The sequence below is a fragment of the Podarcis bocagei genome, assembly GCF_964188305.1.
Source record: "Podarcis bocagei genome assembly, chromosome: 15".
Classification (NCBI taxonomy): Eukaryota; Metazoa; Chordata; class Lepidosauria; order Squamata; family Lacertidae; genus Podarcis; species Podarcis bocagei.
This window is the reverse complement of record NC_138141.1, coordinates 12,009,545-12,030,561: the sequence shown is the minus strand read 5'-3', so window position 1 is coordinate 12,030,561 and position 21,017 is coordinate 12,009,545. Positions and strand designations below refer to the sequence as shown.

General features: G+C 44.3%; 1 protein-coding gene across 7 annotated transcripts in view; it reads left to right on the top strand.

Annotated features, from left to right (window-relative positions):
- Window positions 1-21,017, top strand: part of PKNOX2 (PBX/knotted 1 homeobox 2) — a 443,888-nt gene that overhangs the window by 421,507 nt on the left and 1,364 nt on the right. For all 7 annotated transcript variants that reach the window (XM_081171734.1, XM_081171729.1, XM_081171731.1 and 4 more), the window contains 2 exons: window positions 14,445-14,521; window positions 19,720-19,898. In XM_081171734.1, the coding sequence (XP_081027860.1) occupies window positions 14,445-14,521; window positions 19,720-19,898 (256 nt within the window). The remainder of the gene's footprint in view (window positions 1-14,444; window positions 14,522-19,719; window positions 19,899-21,017) is intronic.

Sequence of the window (21,017 nt, the reverse complement as noted above, 5' to 3'; positions counted from 1 at the left end):
AAGACATGACTGGCAGCACTTGGCTTGGTGTAGGCTTAGCTTAAAGGCAGAGAGCATGTCAGAAAGAACGACTGATGTGAGTTCTCATACATCCACAGACTGAGATCTGGGGATCTGGACTTTGAAATCCTTACATTTTGATTTTTGTAGTTTTCGACATTTGTAGTTTCGACTGATGTGCACATTTTTGAAAGCAGTGTCTCCTAACGTAATGCTTTTTGTATGTTAGTCCCACTGATGTCTTCATTTTTATGCAGACTTTCCCCCTAATACATGCATTGGTTGATAGGACAACTGCATTGCAAAATTCAGACTTTGAAGGAAGGTTGTGTTTGCGTTTCCTTGTTGATTCAGAAAGCACAGATTTTATAAATTCAGGTTCAAATGTGAACTGGATCAAATTTCTCCCCATCCCTACCCCTTATTTTAAAATGTTTAAAACATCACTCACTTGATCCATGTGGCATTTTGGCACAAAGCAAAACATCTCACTCCAAGGTATCTTGGCCTGTTGAACACAATAACTTTAAGAAGATCCTGGCTGCTGGATCAGACCAAAAGTCCCCCTTGTTCTCACAGGGGGCAACCAAATGCCTATAGGAAGCCCCCGGGCAGGATTCTGTGTGTCACGCCTGCCTGCTGCTTCTGGATTAGCCAAAGATAACATAGTCCCAAGCAGCCTATATTCAGCTGCTGCAGAAGTTGGGAAGGAAGAGGAGTCAAGCAATTTGCACAATGGCACCAATTTTCTCTATGTCTAGAACTCACGGAATATGTTCATATTCTACAATAAATGGTAGAGTTCCTCTAGAGGGAAAGCTCAGCCATGCTTTGCATTTTCCCTCCTATTTGCCAAAATTATTGGATAGAGGGAAACTGACCACTATGTGGAAGCAATACATGCTCTCATACTTAGGGCTATAGCTGCCACCTAGTGCCCAAGAGAGAAAATATATTCCGATTTGCTAGACAACCAACGACCAACATACATGCATATGCCAACCCACAATCTCATAAGGAGTTTTGGGGCATAATAGCCTTTTTGTAGATGTATCCTACTGGCTTGGGCTTCTTTGACTGGTTCAGGCCTCTTCATTCTCATGTGTTATTCAGCCCCACCCCCTCCCTTGTGGATCAGTATTCCTTCTGTTTCTTCTCCAATGATGGACTGAAGCTGGAATTGCCCACTTCCCTTCATTTCACTCATTTGTGTGTTTCCTACAAGACTCTGTTCCCACATCTCATTGAGAACTAGAAACATGCAGGCACCTTTTCTGGATTCTACACCAGAAAGCTTGATTTTGAGCTATAGAATGATTCATGTCGGTTCATGTTTCTAAACCTTAGATGTCACCCTTTTTGCAAGGTCTGTGTTATGTAAACAAAGCAATGCACAACATAGAATCTAATGGCCATGTTCGTCTAGTATATGTGTTAATCACTGGGTAAGAAAGGAAGCAGGTGACATATATATGCAACCCACCAAGTAATATCAGCCTCAGCACTTTGAGAATAAAGAGCTTCAGCCCTAACTTTTAAATTTGGCTCATTAAATTCTGCTTCATTAAGTTAAGCTAAGGGTGATACACATGTATTTGGGATAAACATGGTTTATACTGGGTTTCAGTTACAAAGCTGAAAGTAAATAGAAAGCTCAACTAAATATTACAAATAAAATATGTTAGTAAGTCAAGGGGGCAGAGCAGTTGAGTAGAGTTACAATTATTAATGCTGAGAGTGTCCCTCCTTATATTACAACCTGGGATGGGTCAGCCAGTGAGATTCATTACCAATGAGATGTCTCCATCTAAGCTACTCAGAGTAGGCCCACTGAAATTATTGGTCCCCAGTTAGTTTTGTCTATTAATTTCAGTGTGTCTACTTTGAGTAGAACTGGCACCAGCTATAATCCACTAGGCAGGATTCAATGGCATTGTTGCATGCTCTGCTCTCTCAGTAGGACTGTCTGCTCTGGAGGGTTGGGAGAACCCCTAGAACAGGTTTAGGGAATGTGCGGGAAGAAGGGGGGAATCCCATTGCGCAAGCAGACCTTGTCCCCCATGTTTGTACCCCACTTTGTTCTACGTTGATTTCCACCCAACATGTTTGCAATTTACAGTGCAATGCCCTCCTTTACACAATGCATAATGGCACCATTAATATTATAATAAAAGGTAAAGGACCCCTGGACAGTTGAGTCCAGTGCAAGGCGACTATGGGGTTGCGGTACTCATCTCGCTTTCAGGCCGAGGGAGCCGGCGGTTGTCCACAGACAGCTTCCCAGTCATGTGGCCAGCATGACTAAACCGCTTCTGGCACATGGAGAACCATGACGAGTGCCAGAGAGCATGGAAACTCCATTTACCTTCCTGCTGCTTTGGTACCTATTTATCTACTTGCACTAGTATGCTTTCGAACTGCTAGGTTGGCAGGAGCAGGGACAGAGCAAGGGGAGCTCACTTCGTCACAGGGAATCAAACCACCAACCTTCCAATCGGCAAGCCCAAGAGGCTCAGTGGTTTAGACCACAGATAGTTCTTTCGAAAAGGATAGGTCTATTGTATCATTTATTTATTTAATTAGTTCTTTTTATATTTTACTTATGTGATTTATTTATATCCTGTCCTTCACCTAAGGACCTCAAGGCAAAATGCATGGTCCCCATCTTCCTGCTTCCATTTTATTCTCACAACAGCCCTGCGCTGAGGCAGAGAGAGAGAGAGAGAGAGAGAGGGGGGGGGCTCAAGTTCACCTTTGTGATCAAATGAGCATTTGAACCCAGGTCTCCCTGGTCCTGGTGCAATACTCATTATGCACTATAGCACCCATTGTCCCTGGTCATTGGCGATGTGACCAAGACTGGTGGGAGTTGGAGCCCAACAACTTCTGGTGAGGTCCAGGTTCCTAGCTCCTTCTTTAGATGCTGGGAACATTGGACAAGGGGGACTGTTATACCACCCACGAGCCTCCGGAAGGCATCTGTCTGGCAATTGCTGGAAACAGATCACTGGAGTGGATCTTACATCTGATCTTACACAGCCGGGCACATCCTTTTTTATATATGTTTTGAGATGAGTTCTAGGAGAAGCCAGGAAAGCCATGCTGGGATCTTGGGAGCCTGTAAAATGATACAAGGCAGGAAAATACAACACGGCAAGCAATCTTGCATGAAATACAAGAGGTGGGCTGAATGTGTATCTTATCGCCCTTTCTGTGACTCATTGTTGTAAATGTGCCATAGCCTATAGGATGCTGCCTTGAGAAGCATGTTTTTTTTTTTTTTTTTTCCATCATCCGTTCACAACAGTTGGCTCCAACTGCAAAAGAATTAAAAGGCATTTGGCAGATTTTCCAGAGCACTATTTTACACAGCAATTAATACAGATTTATGCAATTAGCACTGTTAGAAAGAGACTCTGGGGCATTCCAGGCTTCTTGTCCCAATTATCCCTGAAGCTTTGGGGGAGAGGGGGGTCGTTAGGATGCAGTTTTTAATCTAAATGTTTTTCGCATTCAGTTTGGGGGTGTGGGCGTGTGGGGGTGTTCATTTAGCGATCAGTTCAATGGGCTGCGTTTCACGGCACGCGGCAACCATTTCTCATAGGTGTAGCCCAAGGGAGGGCAGAAGATAGATCTACTGGCACATCCCCTGGGTGATCCACAACAGTAGATCCACAACAGTGCCTGACCCCTTATTGTTTAACAACTGCAACAACAAAATGATTCCCCACCACTGAAATGGGGAGGGGAGAGGCAAACAGAAATGGATTTTGTATGTGGAAGGGCTGTGAACTCAATAATAATAATAATAATAATAATAATAATAATAATAATAATAATAATTTTTATTATTTATATCCCACCCATCTGGCTGGGATTCCCCAGCCACCCCAGGGTGGCTTACAGCACATATAAAAACATTTTTAAAAAAACATTAAAAAAACCAGAATATCTTATGCAGACTATAATTAAACCAATAAATCAACAGAAGATCATATCATAACCATAATAATCAATATACAGTTGTACCCGAATTAAAATAACCACCAACCCCAACTAAACATTTATTTTTATTTTTATTATTTTCAGTTTTATACATTTCAATAATTTTACAACTGTTTTAACATTTCAAAACTCGACTTCCTTCCCCCCCTCTTTCTGCAGTTCCTTAATTTTTTTTTCTGTGGTTCCATATTTTTTATATTTTCTGCATGTTCCAAATTAACTTAATTTACTCATTTATTCATCTGCTTTAAATATATATTCTTATAAAACTGCCGGTTATTACAGTAATCCTGCCAATGTTCTTATCTTGCGCAGGGGCCATGCTAACCTTCTCTGTATTGTTACAATTTTAGTATTTGTGCTGCTGAAGCGAGCCCAACCCCAACTAAACATTTAATCAACCCCAAACCAACAAAAACAAAACAGAGGAACCAAAATCAAAACCGTTTTAAACATTTTAAAACATTTTAGCCAGCTGCCCCAACCCAAGAGTGGTTCCAGCAATTTCCCTCTGGCCTCCCAGGAGCCTCTTTTACCTGTTCAAGGTGAGTCTGGGCCCCGCCCCCTAGGCCAGGTGGAAATGGGCCATGCAGCAGGAAGCAGTCTTCCTCAGGGAAGTTTTTAATGTTTGATATTTTATCACTTTATTATTATTAGTAGTAGTAGTAGTAGTAGTAATATTCTGCTGGGAGCCACCCAGAGTGGCTGGGGAAACCCAGCCAGATGGGCAGGGTATAAAAATAATAATAATAATAATAATAATAATAATAATAATAATAATAATAATAATAATAATAATAATAATACAGTGGTACCTCAGGTTACATACGCTTCAGGTTACATACTCTTCAGGTTACAGACTCCGCTAACTCAGAAATAGCACCTCAGGTTAAGAACTTTGCTTCAGGATGAGAACAGAAATCTAGCGGTGGCAGCGGGAGGCCCCATTAGCTAAAGTGGTACCTCAGGTTAAGAACAGTTTCAGGTTAAGAATCGACCTCCAGAACTAATTAAGTACTTAACCTGAGGTACCACAATAATAATAATAAAATAATAATAATAATAATAATAATAATATAATAATAATAATAATAATAATAATAATAATAATAATAATATAATAATAATAATAATAATAATAATAATAATAATAATAATAATAATAATAATAATAATAATAATAGTTGTTGTTGTTGTTGTTGTTGTTACAACAACACTCGCGATGGCAGCAATGTCCCTCCAGCCTCCCTCAGTCCCGTTCTGGTCCTTACAACAGATTGAAGGACTAGGTGCCGTGTTCAACAGCTGTTCAGAGGCAACCTGGTCTTTCATTCCAAGAGGGGGCCTTTTGCACCCAGCTCCACTTAGGGATCTCAAGGTTCTAGTTGAAAAAAACAACAACACCAAGTGGATGCAGCAAGCCTGGAGTCTGCCCTCCCTTGCTCTCATCTTCCTGTTTTGCTAGACAGGTGGCCCAAAGGGACATTTAAAGAAAAACACTTTGCATGGTAATGTGTGACTGTAAAAAAGCTCACAAATGCAAAATTCCATGAAGGCCAAACAGGATTGTTTTCAGGCCTAACTGGTAGCAGTCTCCAGGGGCATAGGAAGGGGGGGTTCATTCCACCCCGGGTGCCACCCTGACGGGGGGTGACAAATCGGCCAGCAGCACTCACCGTGGGGCCTGCAGCGCGCACGAGCCACGCGTCTCGGCGCCCGCAGGCTCGTGCGCTGTCTGTGGGGTGGCTGAGGCCCCACAGTGCGCCCCATCCCTAAGAGCACCATGCACCCCATCCCATCCCTCCTTAAGGGCACCACACGGCACTCATAGGGATGGGATGGGGCATTTGGCGCCCATAGAGACGGGGAGCGCGGCACCCATAGGGAAGGCATGGGCCATGCTGCCCCTATGGGCAGTTCGCCCTGCCCCTGGGCACACCGCCCCAGGTGCCCGAGAGGCTTCCTCCACCGCTGGCAGTCTCACCATGTTACCAAATGTGGAAGGGCTTCAGCTGTAGAAGATCCCATGTTCAATTCCGGCATCTCCAGGCAAAGTTGTGAAAAGATTCCTGCCTGGAGCCCTAGAGAGCCACTGCCAGTCAGTGTAACCAATACTACTAATACAGTGTAAAGGTAAAGGTAAAGGGACTCCTGACCATTAGGTCCAGTCGTGGCCAACTCTGGGGTTGCGGTGCTCATCTCGCTTTATTGGCCGAGGGAGCCGGCGTACAGCTTCTGGGTCATGTGGCCAGCATGACTAAGCCGCTTCTGGCGAACCAGAGCAGCGCACGGAAACGCCGTTTACCTTCCCACCGGAGCGGTATCTATTTATCTACTTGCACTGTGCTTTCAAACTGCTAGGTTGGCAGTTGGCAGGGACCGAGCAACGGGAGCTCACCCCGTCACGGGGATTCGAATCACCGACCTCCTGATCAGCAAATCCTAAGCTCTGTGGTTTAGACCACAGTGCCACCCGCGTCTTTTACTTACTTTGAGCTAAAATACCTATAGCTCCTCCTCATCCCCACCTCAAAGGGAGAAGGTCTGCGAGAGGTTCTCTATTTGGGATCTCTCCATGATTGAGAGTTTGACCTTGGGCAACTCAGAACTGATTCCGCCTGCCAAATCAATGGAAACTGATTGACAGCCCTGATTTGCCGGCTGTGCAATTTAATTAATTAATGGGAAAGGTGCTTTGAAAACAGAAGGCTTTATTGCAAGTGTCCTCCCTGCAGCCTGAAGGAACAAATTGCAGCACCATCGAGGGGAGAAGAGCAAACTTCTTCCTAGGCAGGACAGCTCTGCTTGCTTTTGTAGAGGTCTTGCATGTGCGTGTGGGAATCTAAGAAGGCACCCAAGCTCAGAGATATTGCTCAAGTGCCATTGATGTGTCGGGCAACTTCCCTCTCATTCGGCAGCAGGAGGTGTCCCTTGGGACTGGTAGGGTGGGAAGCAAGAGACCCTCATGGCCAATGCCAGGCAGAGCTAACTAAGTCTAGTTTGTCCCCATCCTCCTCCCTTCTGAGTTTGACAAGAGCAACATTCAGGACCCACCTGCACTATATATTTAAAGCAGTACCACACCACAGCCATTGATTCCCCCAGAGAAGCCTGGGAACTGTAGTTTATTAAGCATGCAGACCCACAACTCCCAAAGTGGTTCAATAACCAAGCCTTCTCGCCAGGGAATTTTGGGGTCCTTAAAGACCTACACTGGCTCCCAGTACGTTTCCGAGCACAATTCAAAGTGTTGGTGCTGATCTTTAAAGCCCTAAATGGCCTCGGCCCAGTATACCTGAAGGAGCGTCTCCACCCCCATCATTCAGCCTGGACACTGAGGTCCAGCTCCGAGGGCCTTCTGGTGGTTCCCTCACTGCAAGAAGCAAAGCTACAGGGAAACAGACAGAGGGCCTTCTTGGTAGTGGCGCCCGCCCTGTGGAACGCCCTCCCTTCAGATGTCAAGGAAATAAACAACTATCTGACTTTTAGAAGACATCTGAAGGCAGCCCTGTTTAGGGAAGTTTTTAATGACTGATGTTTTAATGTATTTTTAATCTTTTGTGGGAAGCAGCCCAGAGTGGCTAGGGAAACCCAGCCAGATTGGGGGGGGGGGTATAAGTAATAAATTATTATTATTATTATTATTATTATTATTATTATTATTATTATTATTATTTATTTGGGGATTGTAGCTCTCTGAGGGGAATAGGGGTCTCTTTACACTCTCAGCATGCTTAACAAACTACACTTCCCAGGTGAGGATCATACCTACTGGCAGGGCTGGCGTTTCCTCTTTCGCTGCTGCCGCTGCTGCTGCCGCCACGATACCTGCCGCCGCCACCTGCTCTGCTGCCACTGCATGCCCTGGCAGGTGGCACCAAATTCTAACCAGATCACCCTGCTTATAACATGACTCGAAAGAAACCAACACCAAAAACGTTTTATTTAAAAACAATAAAAGGTTAAAAATGTACAGTAAAGGCAAATCAAAAAATTTTTCACAGCCGCAAGAAAGCCCCGCTTTGGGCAATACCCCAGTGAAACCTAATGAAGGGGCTACCATCAGATTGTTTCCTTGGAAAACGTTTTCCTGTTAAGCTACATTTGGCATTTTGTACTATTTCTTAAATTCCTCCGTTCTCAGCTTCCAGTCCTTGAGTTTAGTTTACTATGACAATAGCTCGAAATCACTCTCTGCAATGCCTTAAAATGTCCAATGAGCACTTTCCCCCTCTGCTTAGATAGAAATAACCCATCAGGTAACCATCTTGGGAAAGCAAAATTGCTCCAATATCACTTGCTATAGATTTTAGCTTAGAAGTTGTAGCTCCTCACGAGGGCTTTAAATCAAGGGCAGCTTTTATTAAACGAGAGCCTCTTTATAAGCCAGTGTTGTACGAGTCGCTTACTGAAAATGGCATCTGAGCTAAAAAATAAAAAGGGAAAGTCCAAGGCCAGGCAGGTAGCTTTGAATAAAAGTGGGGTCTCGCTGCTTAAGGTTATTCATACCTGAATCCTTACACCAGGGGTGGTGAAGCTGCGGCCCTGCAGATGTCCTCCTTGGCCGCAGAGTTGGCCACCCCAGCTATGCACCCATTTCCAACACAGATGTCTACATCTTGTGCAGTTGCACCTGGTGCCCCGTGGCACTGGTGGGGTCGAAAGCAGGGAGGGCAACAGTAGGTGGATTCAGTGCCAATGACACAGGCAGGGCCAACTAATTCTGTTTTTTCACACCATCCTGCTCCCTGCTAAGTTCTGCAAGGGCAAAACTGAAACTAAGGAGGAGGGAACTGTCTGCCTGGGCCACTCTCTGGGTCAGTTGTAAGAAGGCGGGCAGTTGTGAGTGTGGGAATGTTTAGGGATGCAGGGAGGATATATTGTCTAAGATATCCTATCCCAACTTGTCTTTGCAAGTTCAACAAAATCAGCAGAGTTAACATTCCCCTTTTTCCTAAACACACGCACAGCAGATAGCTTGCTCAGACTCGTTTGAGTCTCTGTAAATATTTCCTGGTATTTTCCCTGTTTAATCCCTCTTAAAATAAGACGCTACACAGTCTTCTGTAAAGCATAAAACGTTTACTCACAAGTAATCATCTGTTCACACAAAGGTTCCCAGAAGGCAGACTTAAAAGGTTAGAACATAGTTTAAATGTGGTGACTATCTCCTATGGGAGAAAGCCCCCCTTTCCTTCTCTTGGCCTGGAGCCAAGGGGGCATCTTAGTAGTGCTGTTGTTAAGGTGGCATCGAAAGCAGGAAGTTCCGGCTAGAGGATGAGATAACCTTCATGTCTACTCTAGCCATGTTGTGTTTGACTGCACCTGATTCTTACATCCCACAATGAGCTGGCTAGTGGCAGACTGAGGCTGGTGGGGATCCGTTCTGGAGCCCAGCCGCTAGCTGAAAAGGACTCAGGGCAAAGCACCGCGTCTGCGCATGCGCACCGAGTGGTTTGTGCTTCTGCGCATGCGCAAAATGTGATTTAGTGCTTCTGCGCATGCGCAAGTGGCAAACACGGAAGTAACCCGTTCCGGTACTTCTGGGTTTGCAGTGCCCCATTCTCCCTGATGTATCAGCCTCCACTGATCCTGTTGGATGGGAGAAGAATTCACAGAGATTCAAAAGCAGACTCAGATCAGATCATGTTGAGAATCTGCAGTCCAGCAGATTCCAACGAAGGTGGTCCAAGGGTCCCAGAATTACCTCCATCCTTTTAACTGTTTCTTTTCTTTTTAAAAAAAGTTCCAATGTGCATCATCCATCTAGTGCAGGGATCCTCATCTCTGTGCACTTTGAAATCCTAGTCGCCCTGGGAGCAACAGGACTTGATCATCATCATCATCATTTTTAATTTGTATACCGCCTTTCTATCTTACAGTACTTAAGGCGGTTTACAAGCTGAAGAAACAAAAAAATGTACATCTTATAACAATCTGATGCAATACAAAAATGTGATAATAAAACATAACTTTAAAATAGGCAACCTCCATCAAAAAAGTAACATTCAACAATCATTAGAATAGTATAAAATAATAATATCAACATATAAAAGTTAAACAGAAACCCACTCAACAGTTACAATAATATCTAAACTATAATCAATAAAACAACGGCAAGCCGCAGTACATAAAACAATACAATACACATTTGGATGCAGAGAGCAGAGCAAGGCAGGTGGAAGGAGGCCTTGCCTGATGGAGTCTCTCCCCTCACTTGATGACGTTCCATTGCTCTTAGAGGGGGGTGCAGGTTAAGATCATGGCTGATCCTTGTTTATATGTAGAGCCAACCATGAATCTTCCATACGATTTCCTCTGAGAGTGACAGAAGCACATGGCGGCATGGGTCTTTTAAAGAAGAATTGCAGAGAGAGAGAGAGAGAGAGAGAGAGAGAGAGAGAGAGAGAGGTGCACATTACACACAGGTCTTGCACTCCAAACACGGTGCTCCCTCAGGAAATTGTTTCCTCGGCGAACATTTGCATAAGGAGTCAACGATTTCTATTTATTCCTATGGGGGAATTTCTAATGCGTTCCTGACCACGGCATCTTGACCCTGAATTGACAAAAAAGAACCTGGGAAAACCCCCTGAATCCTTGCAAAAGGCAAACTAAGAAGGAAAAAAATGCTCTCATTTGTCCAGTCTCTTCCCCTTTCTCCTACTCACCTTCCCTCCCATCATGGTTTCTGGTGAAACGGCAGTGTGAACCAGCAAAACACAAAAAAGTAAGGCTTATTTAAGGCTGCTTATTCGTTTACAGTACTACACGCAGGTCCAGCTCTTCGTATATCTGAATCTGTGGTGTGAATAGTGAGGTTTGGTTACTAATTCTTCACATTTGGATAAGTGAATTTTCTATCATGAGCATTTGGATAGTGGGACCTTCATATAGTTAAGAGGACAGAGGCAACCCTGCAACCACTGGGCCTCCTATTTGTTTATTTTAACTTCACAATTTTGTGCAGATTTTAAAAGACTTCTGCCTTTAAAATCTGCATTGCATCTGGATGGGATGAAATTAGTTCTGTCCCCGTGTAGAACTGGGACTGCCTGGGAGTCATTGGGTCCATCTATACTTACTCTCCAGTGTTATGTAGAGTAAATAGTACCATCAACTTGACTTTTTGAACATGGTCACAGAAACGCAATTGGAATAGCACTGTGTGTTTTACACACACAGCACTTAAAACTTAGAAACACGAATGGCAGCAAAAACCAAAATCTGTTGTGATTCAGAAGCTTTTGTGGTGATAAGCTGTAGATCAAGGTTCTGCTTGCTATACAGCAAGCAAAATTGGAATTAACGGTTCATCTACCATCACTAAGCTAGGTTGCTGCTGCCCTCTGCTGCCCAAACAGTAGAACAAACCTGTTTAAAGAAAAACATTTGAAAAATCTGAAAAAGTACCTGGCATTTATATGTAAGGATGGAGGAGAAATTTGATTCAGTTCACTTTTAACTGATTTGCAGCTTCCAAAACGATACAAGAATCAAAACACAGCCAGCCTTTGAAATTCTCTGAATTTTGCAACCCCAAAATGTTCACAGAATTAATATACTGACATAAAGTGTGTGTAAAAATACATGTATTTGTGAAAATAAGTTACAAACACACACTAAGTTAGGGGAAATTAATTTGCAGAAATTTGCCTCCAAAATTGCATACATACATACGTGTGTGTGTGTGTGTGTGTGAGAGAGAGAGAGAGAGAGAGAGAGAGAGAGAGAGAGAGAGGAGACATTTGCAGTAAAATGCTAGCGAATTTTCATGAGGACTTTCATTTTTTAAAAAAATTGCAAACTGATGTGGAAATGTGAAGGGGTGAGCTTAAGACTGGAAAACAGGGAGAAACAGAAAATTGTCAGATTTTCCCATCCCCATTTACAGACACAGAATTTCTGGAGCGTCCAAAGTATTTCATATACTTACTCGTAAGGACATAAGAGGGACGCGGGTGGCGCTGTGGGTTAAAGCACAGAGCCTAGGACTTGGCAATCAGAAGGTCGGCGGTTCAAATCCCTGTGAAGGGGTGAGCTCCCATTGCTCAGTCCCTGCTCCTGCCAACCTAGCAGTTCGAAAGCACGCCAGTGCAAGTAGATAAATAGGTACCGCTGCAGTGGGAAGGTAAACAGCATTTCCGTGCACTGCTCTTAGTCATGCTGGCCACATGACCCAGAAGCTGTACGCCGGCTCCCTCGGCCAATAAAGCGAGATGAGCGCCACAACCCCAGAGTTGGCCATGACTGGACCTAATGGTCAAGGGTCCCTTTACCTTTAAGGACATAAGAAGAGCCTGTCAGCTGGATCCGACCAAGGGCCCATTGAGTCCAACATCCTCTTTCCCACAGTGAGCTGCTATGGGAAGCCCCCGAGTGGGGCATGAGGGCAGTGGGCCTCTCCCTACTCTTGTTCCCCAGGCAACTAGTATTCAGAACCATGCTGCCTTTGATACGGGAGGTAATATATAGCCATTGCGACCAGTTGCCATTGACAGCCTTATTGTCCATGAATAATCCTTATCCTTTCGATAATCCCTTTGAAACAACCCTCTAAGATAGTAATACTAATTCCACATATTGCAGATGAGAGCCTGAAGCTCAGAGATAAGCATTGTGCAAACATTATCCTGAATGCATGCGGAGAGGCAGTCAGAGTCTGCCAGCTGGCCCACCCTCTAACCATTTCCAGCGTAATGTCCGAAAGAGCCTGTGGACATACAAGCCTTATCCTATGACCACTCATCCCTCCAGCACAGTTTCAGACAGGGCCTCTCCCATCCCCACCTGGAGATGCTGGGAGTTGAACCTAGGATCTTCAGCATGCAAGGCAGATGCCCTAGCCTTGAGCTGTGGTCCTTCTCCAAAGGCACGGTTGGAGAGCCTTTGAGAAACAGCATCCCCAACTTGGCTATTTCAGAAATCGATGCAAGTGTGGGGATAGGGTGGGTCCAGCAGACACAAGTGGGCCCAATCCAGCTCCACCATCTATGTATGCTCCGAGGAACGCTGCTTCAGAGATAGGGAACATGGCATCCTCCAGATGTTGTTGGACTACAGCTCCCATTGGCTGAGGCTGATAGGAGTTGGAGTCCAGCAACATCTCAGAGGCATAATATTAGCTGCTTCTGCTGTGGATCCATGGTTGAGATGAGACTTGAAGCTGGGACATTTCATTTCTTTGTTGTTGTTGTTGTTGTTGTTGTTGTTGTTGTTGTTGTTGTTGTTGTATATAATTGTTATTGAATTTTCTGTTTCACAATTTAACATCCTTAAAATATCAATGACTTCCCCTCTTCTCTTTCCATGGTTCATTTTGCATATCATAAATCCCTGCATATTTTACAAAAACTAAGCCATTATTGCATCCATCAAAACTTATTTACACTGTTGAATTTATCGTAATGCTGCCAATGTTTTCAAGTGTACACAATTCCCCCCCCCCATATATTCAGTAAATGTTTTCCAATCTTCTCTAAACATATGCTCTTCTTGTTCTCTTACTCTATGTGTTAAGTCTGCAAGCTGCACATATTCCGTCAGCCTAAGTTGCCATTCTTCTTTAGCTGGGACCTCGCTGGTTTTCCATTTTTGGGATAACAAAACACAGGCCACAGTAGTGGCATACATAAATAACCTTTCTTTTTCCATCTCCTGCTTTTTCTCCCCAAGAGAAACCCAAAATGGCTAAGAGCAAAGCAGAAAATAACTCAGTTAACATGAAATATCAGTCAGCAGAGCATCTTTCAAAACATAAGGCCAGTCAAAGCCATATTCATGTTGAATGTAGAATACATTAAATCCATAATGAACTAAGGCAAAAAACAAGGGTCTTCCCTTAGGCCTTGATCTCTCCAGGTCCCCGTGCTTGGCCTAATTTGTGTGGTGATTGGAGCTGCTTCTCTATGAGTGGCCCCATGGCACTGAAGAGTGCATCTGGCTAGCCCTCCCTGATCCCCCAAATGCTACAGTTCCTGGGGTGCCCGTATTGGCACATAGGCCACATTGCCCAGGGCAAGGATGGGAAAACTGTGGCCCTCCAACTCCCATTTCTGTTGACCATTGGTGATGCTGGATGGGGCAGTTGGGAGCTGAGTCCAGCAATATCTGGTGCTCCTCATCCCTAAGGTAGTGGACGGACCGTGGCTCCCTGCTGGAGTTCATGCTTTGCATGCAGAATGTCCCGGGTTGCAGGACAAGGAGCGCTTCCGCTTGAAACAATGCCACAAGGACAGTGAGTGGGAGACCCATTCTGAAAACAAGCCATGCGAGCTGAGCTTTCAGAAGTGCACATATCCACAGCAGTTCAGATCTCCGCAGAGAGGACGAGCTCTGGATAATCCCTGCAGTGGCATGTGGTGTAACAATACCGTTATATCTCTCTCTCTCTCTCTCTCTCTCTCTCTCTCTCTCTCTCTCTCTCTCTTCTTTTTCAGCACCCATACCCGACAGAGGACGAGAAAAGGCAGATAGCAGCACAGACTAACCTCACGCTTTTGCAAGTCAACAACTGGTGAGTGAATTATCGACCTCCTCTTTGGAAATTGAAGAAGAAAGGTTGGTTTCTTCACCAAAGATGCCATTCTCTGACCTACCGTCTTATCCTCTCGTCTCAAGTTGTTGTTGTTGTTCGCAGGTCAAAGCAGAGCAGGGCCATAGCTGTAGAAAGTTCTGGCCTCTCAGGGATATTCCAGGCTTCCAGTTTCCTTTCCTTTTTTATATATAAAAAAAGTAAGCCTCTTGCCCAGAGATAGCCAATATGGTTCCTTCCAGATGCTGGAACTCCCATCAGCCCCAGCCAGCTTGACTAGTGAGAATAGATTATGGGAAATGTAGTCCAATAATAGCTGGAGGACACTGTGTTGGCTGTCCTTGCTCTAACCCTTTGACTTGTGGGGAGATATGGAAAACTATGCAGCCAGTATTCTATCCAATAGATAGAACTGTTACTGTGGGGAAATGATATTTCCCCAGGGTTCCAGGCAATGAATACAAAGTCACCAGGACAATGGTTAAGTACATTCGTATATTGTTTTGCAACCGGGATCCGTTCTGGAGCCCAGCCGCTAGCTGAAAAAGACTCAGGGCAAAGCACCGCGTCTGCGCATGCGCACCGAGTGGTTTGTGCTTCTGCGCATGCGCAAAACATGATTTAGTGCTTCTGGGCATGCGCAAGCGGCAAACCCGGAAGTAACCCGTTCCAGTACTTCTGGGTTTGCCGCGGACATTCACCGGAATGGACACTGGACGAGGCAGACGTTCAAGGAGGTATTACTGTATTAGGCTTATTTGTGTTTGCAATTTTTTGTAAATGATTTTATTAACATTGAATACAATTAAACATGTTTATAAGCACTTTAGGTTCCCTGTGCAGAGTCTCTGGAAGTTCCTCAGTTATTCCCCGCCTCCCTCCTCCTCCCCTGTGGCTATAGGCCTGTAGAGGAAGTTTGGGCTGAAGGAGGTTTCATGCTTTTTAGAAAAATTAAAACCTGGGTCTGAAATGGACAAGGCTACCTATCATTTTTTGAGCAAGCAGACGCCCATCCTGCCTTGACAGTCACCTCTGGTCCTTCTGTAGTTAAGACATTCTTTGTCAAGATTCGCCCACATGGTCCTGGGGAACTTTCAGGCAGAACTACGTGTGACGAAGCACATTTGAGGTTTCCAACCACATGTTTCTTTTCCCCTTTTGAGTAGTATGCTTATGTGAGGCAGGAGGACATTTGAAGGAGACAATCAGTGAGGAACCCTCTTCCAGCAAATACCGTATTTTTTGCTCTGTAAGACTCACTTTTTCCCTCCTAAAAAAGTAAGGGGAGATGTGTGTGCATCTTATGGAGCGAATGCAGGCTGCGCAGCTATCCCAGAAGCCAGAACAGTAAGAGGGATCGCTGCTTTCGCTGCGCAGCGATCCCTCTTGCTGTTCTGGCTTCTGGGATTCAGAATATTTTTTTTCTTGTTTTCCTCCTCCAAAAACTAGGTGCGTCTTGTGGTCTGGTGCGACTTATAGAGCGAAAAATACGGTAAATGCCTAGAAATAAACTGCATAGACAAAAGTATCTGCCAATTTCAGTTTTTCAGTTTTCCTGTTTTAAGTTCAGTTTGCCCATTTCTGCACCAGTCTGCAAATCTTTTCTAAAACACACACACACAAAAAAAAAAAACCCTTGCACATTTCTCCTAACACGCACATTTTGGTACACATTTCTGCCTAATGTATGCCTTTTTGCAAGGCACGTCCCTTAATGTAAGGCATTTGTGTATAATATCTTCATTCATATACACGTGTGTGTTCGTGTGTAAGAGAGAGAGGGAGTTATACTTTTATGCAGGTTTTCAGGGTTTGCTAAATTCCAGCTCTCACCACATGAGGGCACATTCCGAATAGAAGTCCAGGCCAAAATAACAAGAAAATGTCACTTTGCAGAAGTGGAGCTATATCCCAGATATGTTTATACGTACATGCACCAAAGTTTTTTAATCTCACGTAGGTGGTAAAAAATGACCAGATGGGCAGCCTTCCTTTCAATGGGAATTTTTCCAGGTCAAAAATAAACATGAGGATCAGGCCTTAATTGCATTGAGATGGGCTGAGAAGGCTTAAATAATCAATTTCTGGCAACACGCATGCACAACACTAGGAGGAGGGAGAAATTCGATTTTATTTGCACTTTAATGAGAAACTACCTAACTCACACTTCTCAAAACAATGTGAGGACCAAAACACAGTCATCCTTCAAAAGTCACACTTCTCTGAATTTTGCAGTGCAATTCTCTAGCCAAGTAATGTGTACAAAAAGGCATAAACGAGAGTAAAGTAAGCATAAAAACACATATATTAGTGAAAGTAACATACAAAAATGCATTATATTAGGGGGATTGCATTGCAAAAACGTGTAAATTAGGCAAGATTTCATTCAAAAATGTGTATATTAAGGAGAAGTGTTCTATAAAATGCTAATGAAGGACTTGTATAAAAAAAACAGAAAAACAATTGAAAGCTGCCGTGGAAATGCGGAAAACTTAACTTAAGATTGAGGAGAGAAACTGAAAGTGGCAGATTCACCCATCCCTACTTGGGAGAAAGCCTCATTGAACTCAGTGGGCTTACTTCTGAGCAAGCATGCATAGGACTGCAGTGTAAAACAGTGGTGGGCAGCAGGTAGCTTGGGATCTCCTGATAGATCTTTGGGTGATTTGCAGTAGATCAACAAGATTTTCTGATTTTTGGCTTTCTAACAATAGTAGCTTCTAAAAGGCTTCCCCCCTACCTTAGATAGATAGATAGATAATATTTATTGCGGCCATAGGCCCATACAGGTAAAAACAACACATAAGTGACAGCTTGTGCCGTGGGGGAAAAGAAAAAAAAAGAAAAAAAAAGAAAAAAAACAGTCGCTAAAACACCGCTATAACAATAAAATACTATAAGATGGAAAGGCATGCTACGCCTTAATTAGCTTGTAGCGCTCCTTGGCGTCGCTTTTGGGAGAGGACAGCGACCAGGAACCTAGCCACTTTCAGGGTCGTGTGGGAATCCTTATCCTGCAAGATTTGGGCAAGATGGAATTTTGGTGGGGTACCCTCTAGTTTCTGTATGATTGATCCCAACAAATTTGCCCGTGGCACATTGAACAAGGGGCAAGTGAACATAATGTGCTGGAGCGACTCCGGCGTCACCTTATCACATTCGCACGTGGCGGAGGCTTGGCCCTTTGAGAATCTATGTCTCAGGACATTGGAGGGGAAAACGTTGAACCTCGCTTTGGTGAAGGCCAGTCTATGGGCAACAGTCGAAAGGGAGGAGAGGTATGATGGAACGCAATAAGTTAAAGTGATACCAATGTTCTGGGGCGAACAAACACCTCCCCCCAGCGTATAATTTCGCTGTAAATCGATGTCATCCAGTCTTTGGCGGATCAGTCTTTGAGCAGTGATTTGATCTAGTTTTAGGGAATCTAAGGGAGAGCTTCCATAACTCAGGAGGTTGGCATGGATTTTACTAGTCCAAAGGCTGGAGAATTCATCTCGCCATAAGCATTGGACAAGGTAATGGTTTGGTAATCTATGCCACAATGATAACCAGTAATTGAAGACTTGCTTCCACAGGCAAGTTTCTAAGGATGCGATCTTCAATTCTAGTCGCATGGCTGCGTTGCTTACGCACAGGGGGAGCATTAGGAGCCGACGTAGGAATTGGCTTTGCAGAGTCTCAAGGGGAGCAAGGTCTGTCATCACGGCCCAGAGCGGGGCAGCATAAGCAAGCGCGGGTACCACTTTTGCCTTGAACACCTTTAGGGCCGAGGGAACATGCAAAGCTCCGTCCGAAAAGAAAAATCGGAGGAGCGCATATGACAGAGTTTTGGCCTTGTTAAGTAGGTGTTGAATTTGAGCTTTCCATCCCAAGTTGTATTGAAAAATAACTCCTAGATATTGAAATTTTAGGACTTGCTCTATTTTTGCTCCACCAAGCTTCCATTTGTATAATCTCCGGCTTCTGGAGAAAATCAGAATCTTGGACTTAGCATGGTTGATGGTTAGTTGGTTGAGTTGGCAATACCCCCCTACCTTAAATTAAGGGGCTAAGAAACATAGAATGGGGGGGGGGAGAGAGAGTCAGATTTTTTTCCTGGGTTGAGCAGGTACTCAGAGGTAGCCTGCCCCGCTTTTTTGAAATGTGAGAGACTATTTTGTACCTGGTTCCAATTTGTGAACCTCGTGGTTCTAGTAAAACAAATGAATTAAGTAAATTGCACAAGCGTGAGGTCTGCCTCAGCCCTGCTATAAAAGACTTGGGCTTTGTTTGTTTGTTTGTTTGCATTAATATATTTTGTATTTCACCTGTATCCATCATGTTAGATAATTTACAAACCAGACCCTTTTTTTTTTCTGTGAAAGCAGAAACGCACCTCAAGATGGTGTGAATCCACTTTCAGTGCCTGTATATTTTAATAATTAATAAATAAATAAATAAATAAATAAATAAATAAATAAATAAAATTTATTTATTTTGAACCCTTCCCGGTTCAAAAACCGAGCTCAGGGCGGCTAACAACAAATTTAAACCACTTAATTATAAAAGCAGCATAAAATACAGTATAAAACCATGAATAACAATAAAATTCAAAAATCAGTTTAGGGGAAATAAGCATTAGATAATCCCCAGGGCTAGCTGGCTGAATTGGTCCTACTTGGGCCAGCGAGGAGATCAAGGGAGAATTAGCTGTGGAGTCTCAGAGTGGGTGATCATCATAAAAGGGGAGGGGGAGGGAAGAGAAGGGAAATAAAAGATCAGGCTGAATTCAAATTAAAGGCCAGGTGGAATAGCTCTTTCTTACAGGCCCGACGGAAGCAGGTTAAATCCTGAAGGGCCCTAGTCTCCTGGGACACAGCATTCCACCAGGTCGGAGCTATCACTGAAAAGGCCCTGGCCCTGGTGAAGGATAGTCTAACTTCCTTAGGGCCCGGGACCTCTAAACTATGGTTGTTCATGGACCTTAAGGTCCTCTGCGAGGCAGACCAGGAGAGGTCCTTTAGCTTTTTACATATATGGAGTAAGGCAATCTCACAAGTAACCTTGTCCCAAGTTGTACAAGAAATAGAAGTGTAGAAGTCTTTCTTTTTGAAAATGATGCCACTTAACATGGAGATGGTCCAAATACGTAAATAAATGCATCCATTCATTCTGGTTTTTCCCCTTCTCGTGGGAAGGTTTATCAACGCCCGGCGACGTATCCTGCAGCCCATGCTTGATGCAAGCAACCCAGATCCTGCCCCAAAAGCCAAGAAGATCAAATCCCAGCACCGGCCTACGCAGAGATTTTGGCCCAACTCCATTGCGGCTGGAGTACTGCAGCAACAAGGAGGCAACCCCGGTACTAACCCTGATGGTAAGAATTTGATGTGTGGCTGCAACCCTCAGTTGGCTTTTTGATTCTGTTGACCAGGCATAGGCAACCTTGGCCCTCCAGATGTTTTGGGACTACAACTCCCATGATCCCTAGCGAACAGGACCAGTGGTCAGGGATGATGGGAATTGTAGTCCCAAAACCATCTACAGGGCTGAGGTTGCCTATACCTGCTGTTGACTCTGAGCATTTCAAAGGTGAACTACTTAGATATATTATATAAGGTTTCTCTGCCTCTGACGTTTTTCGAATCGGATCCATGCAACACTCTGATTTTGCACTTTTCCTCTTTGCCCGCGCTTCATTTCCTGCTGTTCCAATAATTTGAAGCTAGCATTTAAAGCTCTAAACAACTTAGATCCCAAATTTCTGAAAGACCACCCCCTTCTCTACAGAGACTCTTGGATGTGAAGATGAACAGAGACCCTCCCCTGCCCCAAGTCCATGTACAGGGCATGGCTGTTATGCGCTTTATATGGGGCTGCCCTTGGGTCTGGTCTGGAAGCTCCAGTTAGTTCAGAATGCCAACAGATGGCAGCATGAGACAGCTTTACTTGGCTGCCTGTATAGTACCAGGCCAGACCCAAGTTTCTTGTGTTGATATTCACAGCCCTGAACAACTTGGGTCCAGGATACCTTAAGAACTGCCTGAGACCTTATGTTCCAGCTTAATCACTAAGATCACCCAGAGGAGCACTGTAAGTTATCCCCTGAGTTACAGAGGCCCAATTTGCCTCAACTAGAAGCCAAGAGTCCCCAGTCCCATACTGGTGGAACACTCTTCCAGCAGAGATTTGGTAGGCGTCCTCACTTTTGACATTCTGGAGTCTCTTAAAGACCTTCTTATGCAGCTGTTGATTTTTTATTTTGATTACAGTGCTACCTCCGGTTGCAGACAGGATCCATCCCGGAGCTCTGGTTGGATCCCAAGGTTTCTGCAACAGGAGGGACCACTTCTGTGCATGTGCGTGCAGCAACAGACTGCTTCTACACATGCGCGTGGTGTGGTAGATCACTTCTGCGCATGCGTGCACGGTGAAACACTTCCAGGTTTGCTGCTTTCGCAACCCGAAGTTTACGTTACCCAAGGGTAACATAAGC